We start from the raw sequence: 12,334 nt of genomic DNA, 5'->3' as shown, positions 1-12,334 counted from the left end.
AACAACCGCTAAGTATATGGAGTGGACTAGTCTGAGAAGGATCTAACCTATCTGTGAGGTGTCGGTTCCTTCACCCTAGCATCTTCTCACCTACTCGTTATATCCAACCGAGACCACCATAGATCAACTTATTCACAAACTTTTTGTGAATACATCTGAGACATTAACCAGTTGAAGAATCTTCATATATGGAAAACATGTGTTATGTCCTTGATTTTTTTGTGGTATTTCTGTGGAGCAGGGTTTAGCATTTCATTTCATACGCATGTTTATTTCTTGTTCTTTCTTCTGTTCATTCTTCATTTTCTGTCTTTTCTTGAGCAATTGGACAATCTTTACACTTCTTTTGTAATCTTCATACCATTAATGGGAATTGAGCTCGAATAGTGGCCATAACTAAGTCTATCTCTAGGGATGATTCAGCCTTCACATCATGAGTAGGCTACAAGACCTAGGTTTCTATCTATCCACTAAATGTCACCTCTAGGCTAGCAAATCAAAACAGAGACTAATGTACAAGGAATCATCCAAAAAAAGGGAATTGAGTTCCATGAACTCTGATTTGATGTTAACACTCAAAAGGACGATAAATAACTCAAGGATATCTCACAAGGTGTCATAGTTGCCACGGGTGTTCTCTCAGTGCTCACAGGAAACCCTAAGTGCAATGAATCACATGTATGTGTTTATTCAATCTTGTGAGATACCATGTAAATACAATAAATTATATAGCCAGATTAGCACAAGTGTACTACCAATCAATTCTTCATGGAGTCATAATAATCATATAAAGAGAAACTATACATGATTGACTCAAGTGTGTCATTCTTAAGTTATACGCAAGTATGTAAAGGGTATACGTCAGTGTTAAGCATGGCATAATGCAGTGTAATTCCTCAGTGCTCTTTCTTTCTTTCTCTCTTTCTTTTTAATTGATTTTTTTTGAATTTTTTTGATAATATAAAACCCATATAAAATCCGGCACGTGTACGTGCACAATGTCACATGTGAATGCTCACCCCCTCCCCCCTAAATAAAGTGGAACATTGTCCTCAATGTCAAAACATGGGAGAAACAGGAAAACTGTGCACGAGAAAGGTAAGGCGTACCTAAGTGGTGGGGTAATGAAAAAAAAAACTGAACTACGAGAAAATAGACCTGAAAATTAACTTAAAATAAAATAAGATAAAATAAAGGAAAAGAAGGAAAAAAAATATCACAATTGTCTGGTGGAGGCTCAGGAGGAATTTTGTCTAGGGGCCACGGGTCTATAAATTGCACTGGCGGGTCTCCAAATTTGAGCTACCATAATGGATCAATCTTCATACCTGCACGAAAATCAACGTCAAATGAATTAATATTCGTCAAAATACCAAACAATATGTGTGCAGATCGACCCTCTTGTGTTGACAAGAAAGGGTCTTTATTCAACATCGTGTCTAGGAAATTTGCTTCTTTATGGACTAGTGTTTCAGGGAAAATTATTAGAGCAGTTACCTTTAGTTCTTCAGAAGTATGAACATTACAAGTTTTACCTAGTTCCTTAAAAATTATACTTGCATCAGTATGGTCACCCTCTTTATCGGGTATACATATCATCTTACCACTGCAAGGGTCTACTTCCACATTGGGCTCCTTGACGTCTGATTTAGTCGGGAGTGACGATTCCACGATTTCCAAGCTCTGAGAATGAGGTACCACCGGTTGGTACTCCTTATTGGTATCAGCTTCCTTATTAACTAACTGCTCTGCTTCTAGGCTTGTTTCCTCTGATTTTTCTTTGACCTCTTCTGTTTCAGCCTTAACTTCTGGTACTGGGACAACTGGTTGTCTTTCAATGAGCATTTCATATTGGGGAACTTCTTTCTTGCTTCTTAAAGTGATGGCAGCCTCTGCTGACTCAAAGAGAACATCGTGCATTTGTTGTTGTGGTTGCTGGTACGCTTGAGGACTAAGCTGATGTTCCACGAGTGATTCCTCTTTTTCTAAGATGTCCAACTGCGTGCTCATCGCATTGATGGTATCCCATAATTCATTGAACTAGTGTCTCATTAAGTAGTCTGATCAATATTCTAATCCTAGGGTGGACTTTAAAACACGAGATGAAATGTAGGCTAAGGATTTAGGTCTCAACAAGAACGAGGAAACTAAGGCTAAAAAATCTCCTCCCATAAAAACATTTTCTGCCCCAGCTTGAGTTGAGGCGCTTTTCCAAATATCGACCGAACTTATTATTTAAACAAGCTGCCTACATACCTTTTCAAGATCAGGTCATTACGTAATTCAAACTCAACATTGAGTTTGAAAAATCATTTGAGACAACAGCATATACCAATCTGGTCAGGACTTTCATTTGGAAAGTAATGTAGGCTTGAGGTATGGGTAAAAGAAGAAAAGAGTTAAATAAGGCTCAAAATCATCGATTTCATCAAGGGTAATTTGGTCAAAAATCACATATATAGTATATCCCTTATTTTTCTTTCTTCTTCTTTTTCTTCCCTTTTTTTTTTTTTTCCTTTCATTTTTTCATCTTATTCTTCTTCTTTTATTGCAACTTTTGCTTTTCCTTTTATAAAGGAATATTAACTTCATTTTCATTTGAACTTCATTTGGGACTGATTTTTTTTAAAACTGCCTCAGTGTGGGGTGTGATCATTTGACGGGTTAATCAAGAAATGAGTTTTTCAGGCTCAAAAGGGCTTGTAAGGGATTTATTCTTTTACTTTCTTGTGGGTAGTAGAAAAATGGCCTGTCATCCTTTTGGTAATAATTATTGTCTCAAATAACTTGCCAAATGCTAGGGAACCCAAACCCATGTTAAATTTCTAGTGAACTGACTTTTAAGAAAAAGCTAGTTTAACATTCATACTCAACTTGGTTAAAAAATGGTAAATCATTGTTTGATTTTTTATGAGAAAACTGGTTGACCAAAGATAGTCACCCCTCATTTGATCAGAATGTAATCATTATACTCTTAAGACACCAATCATAATTTAGGAGACAAAGACAGGAGAGTTTGTTCATTGATTTCATCTAGCAAATGCACGATAAGGCTTGATAAGTCGTTTTTGTCTACTTCTCCTACAAATCTTCATCATTTTGAAATCCTCACCCAATAAGACTCCTTGACAACATCTTGAAGTGGGTTCCTTACTAAACTCCGACTTGGAGGCTTTTCCTTCATTTATTTTTATTTTTATTTTTATTTTTTTGCCTCATAGAATAGATTCCCAAAACCAACTAATGGCTCCAAGTCTTTTGTACTTATAAAACTATTTCCTATGTAACTTACACATAATGCAAGAAAAAATAGGCAAAATTTGGCACAAGGTGATGATTCAAGGAGGATATGATGAGATGAGACTAAAAGACATTATTATTTCATTCAAATTCAAAATGATTTAAATGAAAAGCATGGATGCATTCCTCTTGTTATCACCCTTAGGTGATCAAGAACATCATTTTTGTATCACATGAGCTCACTTCTGAAGTTAAATACCAATCAATCCTTCAACCCAATGGCATTTGCGACGTTTCAACTGTGATCAGGCAACGTGTTCCTATGATTCTAACCTTTCGCCTAGAATATAGAGATCATTTTTGTTCTGCTCAATAATGGAACCCCAAATTTTTAACTTTGCCACTTCGGTACACCGATTTTACAGAAAATTGGGATGTGATTACCGACTTATTGGAGATGACTATGCATGCATGGTTACGAAATTGAGCATGGGATGCATGATTATGTTATGCAATGGGTGTTTATGTATGGGTGTAACTAGTGCAAACATACATACAAATAGAGATATGAACATACATGCAGCCTATCGTGCATGACTATGCATGAAATTATACATGAAGTGCATGAATGTAATGTAACCTAAATAACTAATTTGCCAGAATTCTGAAAAAATCCCTATCGACTAATGAAATGTTTCATGATTAGGCCGACCATTGATGGACCACTAATTCAATTCAATTCCTCCCTCAACCATTCATTTCCTTGATGATGGTCCATGTACCTTAGATCCTATGAAGGATCAGATTATGATTTGCGTTCGGGATTAACTCGGGCGAGTCAACCCATTGGGTTGGTTCAATGCAAGCTTGTGGACTCTGATGTGCACTTGGACCTTGGGTGTTTCAAAATATGGGCTTCAAACAATTTTATGATGGGTCGAGGCCCAAGTTTAAAGAAAGTCGGGTTTAGATTGCTTTAAAAATGTTGACTTGGATTTTTAAGTAATAGGGTTGAAGCCCCCTTTTGAAATATGGGTTTGGCCCTTTTTGAAAATCAAGCCTGGGCCGGGTTTTTAGTTTAGAAAAAGGTCAGGCCTAGATTTTTTTTTAAAAGAGTTGGATCCGAGTTATTTGAAAAGGATTGGACCAACCCATATTTTAAAATGTTTAGGGCAAGTGTTTTATTTTCTTTTTTTGAAAGGATGGGCCATGGTCTCATTATTGGGTTTTTCCTGAATAATGGCTAAGCAGTATGCATGTCTCAAATGGATGCAAAATGCATGACATAATACAAAGTATCTCAAAAACATATATACAAAAGACTCAATTACATAATGTGAAGAAGGATGTGGTCTCTATCCTAGTTAGGGCAAACTATAAACAAGTATGTGTGGGTAGGCTCTATTCCCTATGGACATAAAGGTTCCCGGCCAGCCTGTCTCCTATCCTTACCCAATGGGCTTGGACAAAGTTCAAACTGAGTGAAGTGGTTCGTGTGCCCCCAAGGAACTTGTCCCATGAGGGCTAACATTACTGTGCTCCTTTCTAATCATAGAGGGTGAAGCCCGAATAGAAGGCTAGTGAAAGTGTGTGAATTTATAAAATTAGCCTAATCCCTAGATCCCCACCTTTATTACATGCTTATTCAAACAAGATATTTACAAGTAATCACATGTTTATTCAATAACAAAGGAAACAAAATATTCACGATTAATCACATGTTTATTCAAACAACAAAGGAAATAAAGTCTTTAGTATCAATCACATGCTTATTCAAAATATGGAAACAAGGTATTATTCCAAAAACTTGGCCCCCGACCACAAAATATAACCCAATGTATAGACGTCAATTAAAACTCGGCCCTCGGTCATCACACCAAATTCTTGCATTATTCACAAGCAGTTCTAGTATTTTTTGCAACAATTCCAATATTTCACAAACAGTTCTAGCATTTCGCAAACAATCTCAAATCCAGTTAAATAATAAATCCTACCAAATAATCATCGGCCACACGATTTTAACATTTAAACATAACCATATAAACAACCAAGCTTTCCACCGTTTGTTTCTATTAAAAATACCATACCATATATCCTAGGTTTGTAAAATTTATTTCGAACAGTTGGTTTTCGAAGTAACCTTCAAATTCTTAAATAAATAAATAAATAAATAAATATTTGTTTAACCAGTTCAAATTAAATAAAATTCCTGACTTAACTTAATCCCCTTACCTAATTCCTTAAAAACCTAGTACACCCTGACCTACGTCCTACGGCGTTCAAAAACCCTGAACCCTGAAATTCAAATTTAACCAAATTATTCATCACAATTCCCATATTAACTTTCCTTAAAATTTTCTCAGGTTCTAAATACCCTAAATAGCCTAATAAAAGTCTAAATTATTAAACTTACCCCGATTTAGGATTGGTGCCTCGAAGCTCCAATTTGAAAACTCGCTCCGACTAAACTGTAGGGAATCTCTCCACGAATTTCTTGATAACTTTCGTTCGTTAATTGGGCTTATGGTTTAAGAAAAAATGAGGTAAGAGTGCAAATTGGTCTTACCCCAGGAGATATGCCCATGCCACTCCTATGACAAATCCGCTCCAATAGGATTGTCGGTGGCGGTGATAGGAACCTAATGGTATCTTCGGATTTACGATTGGCCGAATATTGGAGACGAAATTAAGGAGAGTTGGAGAGAGGAGACGAGGAGACTGTTGAGACGTAGAGCTTCTGCGTAGAATGAGAAAGAAGAGAAAGAAGAAAAAAAAATACTTCTGTTTGGATAACCTAAACCTATATATATATATATAAATAATATTTTATTATTTAATTAATAATATTTATTTATTTATTTTAATTAATTAATTATTTATTTTATTTATTTTTTATTTTTAAATTATTTTTTAAGTTACTATAGTTGGGGACACGCTGGGTATTATTAAAAAAGTTTAATTAATTTTTAACCCTAATTACCCCTATTAAAAATGAGCAACCTGAGAGTTTCGGTCGCCCGAGCCATAGGTTCAGTCATCCGAACATTCATAAAGAGAAAAGGCTTTTTTGAAGTTCAGGTGCCCATGGACAAGGTCGGTTGGCTGAACCGAAGGCGATTTCAAAAGACCTCAGTTCGGTTGCCCTGTCTAAATTTCTATTTTCTGAACTCATGTGTTCGATTGTCCGAGGTCATTTTGAACGTGAAAGTTCCGGCACCCAAGTTGTTTAGAAAATTTAGTATATGTGTTCAGTTGATCGAGGACGGTGAAGTCCTTTTCTTGTTCGGTCGCCTGAAGTCAAGTCAACACTTTGACTTCCCTATGGTTTGGTCGACCAAGGCTTTTTCAACACCAAGGTTTGGTTGTCCGAAACCTTATAATTGTACCCTTTAAGTCTAGTTTTACCGTTGTTATTTTCTTAAGTGAAGTGCAGGGTCCTAGGTTCTTTCTAAGGTCTAGGCATTTTAATTTACCCTAAAAAACCTGGGTCTATCTACGGCATTACTGAGCATCCAAACATATCATGCATGCATATGCAATATATTATAGGCCATATGGAAAAATAAATGCATATATAACTGAAATATGTATTCTTCTTCCTTCTTTACTCGTTGACTCCATGAAATACGCTAGATTTGAGCTTTAAGACCTCCCTTGGCTTCCATGTTGTCTTGATCTTATGTGTGACATGAATAATACTTGTTCACGCATTAAACACATGCACATAAGAAAAACTTGTGTTTGTTAGCATCAAAACATAGATCGGACTCAAAAGGCCAATAAGGGATGCACTCGAAATTTAGGGCTTATAAGAGGGGGAGAAAATAGAAGAGAAATAGACATTTAACATTGAATATTGGAATCATAAAATTTTCTTTAGATTAGGCTTTAGTAAATATATATGCTATTGATATTCAGTGTTCACATGTTCAAGAGAGATTATCATTTGAAACAAGTACTCTCAAAAAATGATGTCTTATGTCAATATGTTTGGTATGTGAATGATTACTTGGGTTCTTTGACAAACATGTAGCATTTAAATCATCACAAAAAATTGGAGCATTTCACATTTCAATCCATTATATTTTATTTAATTAATCATCCACATGATTGTGCACAACAACTACTAGTAGCAACGTATTTGCTTTTGTTGTGCTAAGTGTTACTAAATTCTATTTCCCACTACCAACTAAGAGACACAAGCCCAAAAATTGACATATTCCCCTTGTACTTTTTCTATCTATTTTAGGAATAGAAAAATCAAAATCAAAATAAGCAAATAATTTGAATTCAAAGAATTTATGATAAAAAGTCCAATATTAGCAATTTCTAAAATAATCTTAAAATTATTTAAACAACAATTAAATGACACTCTCTATGATTTTCTTATGAAATCAAATTTATGAAAAATAAAGATAGAGGGACCTTGGAGGCAGAAGGGGGGGAGGAAGAGAGCAGGTAGACCTTGCAAGCGGCGGTGGGTAGCGGCAACGCTGCGAGGACAGGGAGGAGGGAGGAGGGCTTCGTGTGAGGGAACTAGGAGAGGGAAGGGGAAATTTTGAGGGTTCTCGGATTTCAACTTGAAGGGAAAATAACCCTTTTGCATAAGGATTTTAGTGACAGTTTCAAAAATTGTCACTAATACCCAAAAAATCATTGCTATCATTTTCTCGCAATAGTTTGAACGGAAAATCTACTTTTAGTGACAAAAATATTAGTATCGATTGTATTTTCTTCACTAATAATGTATTTTTAGTGATGATTAATATTTTTCGTCACTAATACGTCAACTATTAGTGGCGAAATTTTATTTTCGTCGCTAATGGCCCATTATTAGTTACAATTTTTGCTCCATTACTAATAATTTCGTCAATACAAATACATTTTTTTTGTAGTGTTATATGATTTTTATGATTCAATTGTTATCCTTATAGTTAATAAGAATTAACATATATAATGAGTTTATTGATAGTCAATCCAACATACTTATCAAATTAAATTCAGACTATTTCTCAAAATGTGCTTAATTTTTTATAAAACATAAATATAATATTTTTTTTTTTAATCTTATTCTATTTTTAAGGGAGGGTTGAGACAGTATTTTATAATAAATAATAAATAAAATTAAAACTAAGATATTATCGAGAGTAAAAGACATTCACCATCCCTAAAATTTGATAAAAAAAATAAAAATCTCATAAAATTTTAAAAATTATATTGATCTCCCTTGATATTTCAATAATTTCTGTCGTCTCTTATGATATTTGTCATTTCATAAAAAAAATAAATTTTCTGAGAGAAGGTTTGTATTTTTTTTTTTTTTACTGAACTTTAAGAAATTTATGATATTTTTTAAATTTTAGGAGAAGTCATTTAAATTTTAAAATTTGAGAAGAAAATTAGCATATTTTTTTGCGAAAAAGAGATTAATATTTTTTGCTCTAATATCTATCTAACTAGTATTTTTTGTTTTTGTTTTTGTTTTTTTTCTTTTCTGCCGTCGGTTGTAATGTGATTAGAGTAAACGATACGTGGCAACGAGGGCAAACACCTCTTTTGATGTTTTCTTCTTTGGGAAAAGCTTCTGATGCGAAATAAGACTTTTCTAAGTCTTCCCAGTCTTCCATCATCCGCAGCCGTAAACTTGACTTCAAGTCTACTCTGCAATAAATCTCCTGCACCGGTCCCCTCTAAAGCACCTCAAAAGCTGCAGAAGCCGCAATCTTTTCTTAACCTCCACTACCAAACTCTCTCTCCCGCGCGCGCACAATGAAGAACAAGGCTAGCAAAAGCAATATTTCCTGCACGAGTGCTCTACTAATTCACAATATTTATCTATGCCCGACTTTCCTACTCTGCCATTTTTTGATTTACGTCGCCGGTGACTTCCAAAAGTTCACTACCGAAAACATTACCATCGACTGTGGCTCCAGCGGCAACGTCAGTAACTGGCAAGACCACCGAATGTGGACCGGCGACACCGAAACCTCCAGTCTCTTCACCTTAGAAGAACGTTCAAAACCGAAAGTCTCAGTCGCCTCTTCTGCAACTCAACCTCCCCGCACAGCCAGCCAAATCCCCTACTCCACCGCAAGGATCTCCGGTCACGAATTCCGCTATATATTCCCGGTCACCGCTGGCCAAAAATTCATTCGCCTGCACTTCTTCCCGGCTTCATACCCAGGTAATTTTGACCGCTCTAAAGCCTTTTTCTCTGTTCAAGCCAACCACTTCACCCTTCTTCGCAACTTCAGCGTTGCTCTCACCGTTGATCACCTAAAATCGGAGGTCATGTTCCGAGAATTTTGCATCAACGTGGAAAAAGATGAAACGTTGAACATAACGTTTTCCCCATCTCCAACTCCTCCAGATTCCTATGCCTTCATCAATGGAATTGAAATAGTACCCATGCCTAGCAATCTTTACTACAGCGCCACGAACTCCTCAGGAATCAAATTCGTCGGCCAACAGAACTTTTTCCGTGTTGAAAATAAGTTTGCTCTCGAGACGGTTTACAGATTAAACGTGGGTGGGAAAGATATTTCCCCCCCAAATGACACCGGCATGTACAGGGAGTGGTCTCGAGACGACGACTTCTTGCCGCCTGAACTCCCTGGCGTTCTTCCTCTCAACTCGTCGATTCAACCCAGTTTCGGGATCATAGCTAATTACAGTGCGCCGGTCGAGGTATACCGCACCGCCCGGTCCATGGGCATGAACAAAACCAAGAACTTGAGCTACAATCTCACCTGGAAACTGCCCGTCGACCCCGGGTTCAATTACTTGGTTAGGCTTCATTTCTGCGAGTTCGAACCCAATGTTACAAAAGAGAGCGACAGAGAGTTTCACATATATATTGCCAATCAAACAGCTGAGCCATATGCGGACGTGATCTCGTGGAGCGGAGGAAACGGCGTCCCTGTGTACAAAGACTACGCGGTGTCCTTGCAAAACCAGGAGAGCCTGTATGTAGCATTACACCCTAATGCGGAGTCAAGGACAAAATACTCTGATGCCATCCTTAACGGACTCGAGGTCTTCAAGATCAGCAACTCCTACGACAGTCTCGCTGGTCCAAACCCAAACCCAACTCCTCTTACTCCACCCCCATTTAATGCAGGAATTTCCTTTTCCGGTCGCGAGAACGCAAAGATGAGAACAAAAACCATCGCAGCCGCTGCTGCTGCGTTTTCTTTGATTTTGGCGCTCTTTCTCATTTGGGTCTTCGTTATTCGGCAGCGTAAGCGAGCGGAGGACGAGTCGGTCTCCAGCAGTGACACTTTATTGCCGGCCAAGGATCAATCACTGCCGATCGGTCTGTGCCGACACTTTTCACTGTCGGAAATTAGAGCGGCGACGAAGGACTTCGAGAGTGCTCTGGTCATCGGAGTCGGAGGCTTCGGCGACGTCTACAAGGGGCACATCGACGGCGGCGCCACCACCGTCGCCATCAAGCGGCTGAAACCAGGGTCACGACAGGGTGCCCACGAATTCAGGACGGAGATCGAGATGCTTTCACAGCTCCGCCACGTCCATCTCGTCTCTCTCATCGGTTTCTGCAACGACGGCGGCGAGATGATCCTGGTGTACGACTACTTTTCGCGTGGGTCCCTTCGCGACCATCTCTACAAAACTGACAATGCTCCGTTGACGTGGAAGCAACGCCTCGCAATCTGCCTGGGTGCTGCCCGCGGGCTGCACTATCTTCATGCAGGTGCGAAGCGCACGATCATTCACCGCGACGTGAAGACCACAAACATCTTGTTGGATTCAAAATGGGTGGCAAAGGTTTCAGATTTCGGGTTGTCCAAAATGGGGCCCAACAACGCGGCCAATGCCCACGTCACGACCGTGGTTAAGGGTAGCTTCGGGTATTTGGATCCGGAGTATTTCCGGCGTCAGCAGTTGACGGAGAAGTCTGACGTGTACTCTTTTGGCGTGGTACTGTTAGAGGTTCTATGCGGTCGACCACCACTGAATCAAACCCTGCCGAAGGAACAAGTGAGTTTGGCCGAGTGGGGCCGAATTTGCTACCAAAGCGGAACGCTCGAACAGATCGTGGACCCACATTTGAACGGCCAGATAGCTTCGGAGTGCTTGAAGATATACGGGGAGATCGCAGTGAATTGCTTGGTTGATGAGGGGATCAGACGGCCGTCGATGGGCGATGTGGTGGGGAGCCTTGAGTTTGCGATGTCGCTGCAGGAGGGTGGGGAGCAGATGATCAAATTGGACCCGAGGGAAAATGTTGCATTTTATTCTAGTGATGGAACGACGTCGGGTAGCAGTTGGTTAATGACTCCGAGCAGCGTTGGGGAAAGTGCCTCTGTGGGGGCTGCAAGTAGCGACACCGACAGGGGGATGACAGGGATCGTGTTTTCCGAAATCATGAACCCCGAAGCGAGATAAGATGAGCTGGAGATTTATGATTTGGAGAGGCATGGAAGAAACTTAGAAAATTCATTGCCCTAATTAATAATGGCGATGATGGTGGTTGAGGTCACGAAATAGGCAAGGAAGTGGTCAATATAAGTTGGTTGTTAAATATGTAAATATCAAATATTTTAAAAATGTTTATATTCGCGAATGTTTTTTCATGAATTCAATTACTAACTTGTGTATTTTGACCTAATTATTAAATTGAAGTTATGCACCAAATTAATTTGTGTGGTACTAAAATTATAATACTTGGTTGTAAATTAGAGCTACACTCTTAATATAGCTGCATCCTTACAAATAAAGATTGAGGAAAAAAAAAATTGTAATAATTATGAAAACCAGCCTTAATAATTTCTTGTACGAGTTAGTTAGTTAGTTAGTTAGTTGCTTATGAGAAAATCAAAGTATTAGGTGCTAATTAAATTGTTGTCTTCAATATGTAGCGATTTTGTAAATTTCAAATTGAAGTCATAATTTTATATTTGCAAATTAACTATAACCAAGAATTAATGAATTGGAAACAAAAAAATTTATAAATTTTATGAATATGAAATAAACAAAGAATGACTATTTCCAAATTTTACTACATATATGAGCATGTTTATTCATGCCATGTTTAAAATAAATTTATCAAAGGCAGAATTCTTCATGGTGA

At 37.9% G+C, this 12,334-nt stretch overlaps 1 protein-coding gene across 1 annotated transcript; it reads left to right on the top strand.

The window, feature by feature from the left end:
- Positions 1-8,787: 8,787 nt before the first annotated feature.
- On the top strand, positions 8,788-11,898 carry LOC131160203 (receptor-like protein kinase FERONIA). Its single transcript, XM_058115611.1, has one exon. The coding sequence runs from the start codon at positions 9,010-9,012 to the stop codon at positions 11,647-11,649; it is 2,640 nt and encodes an 879-aa protein (XP_057971594.1). The 5' UTR covers positions 8,788-9,009; the 3' UTR covers positions 11,650-11,898.
- Positions 11,899-12,334: the final 436 nt, after the last annotated feature.

The sequence above is a fragment of the Malania oleifera genome, chromosome 1 (genome assembly GCF_029873635.1).
Source record: "Malania oleifera isolate guangnan ecotype guangnan chromosome 1, ASM2987363v1, whole genome shotgun sequence".
NCBI classification, from domain to species: Eukaryota; Viridiplantae; Streptophyta; class Magnoliopsida; order Santalales; family Ximeniaceae; genus Malania; species Malania oleifera.
This window is presented reverse-complemented; position numbering and strand designations above follow the sequence as displayed.

Bases quoted from the DNA above. Each gene is read 5' to 3' on its own strand.
- LOC131160203 (XM_058115611.1), top strand. From the start codon at position 9,010: ATGAAGAACAAGGCTAGCAAAAGCAATATTTCCTGCACGAGTGCTCTA.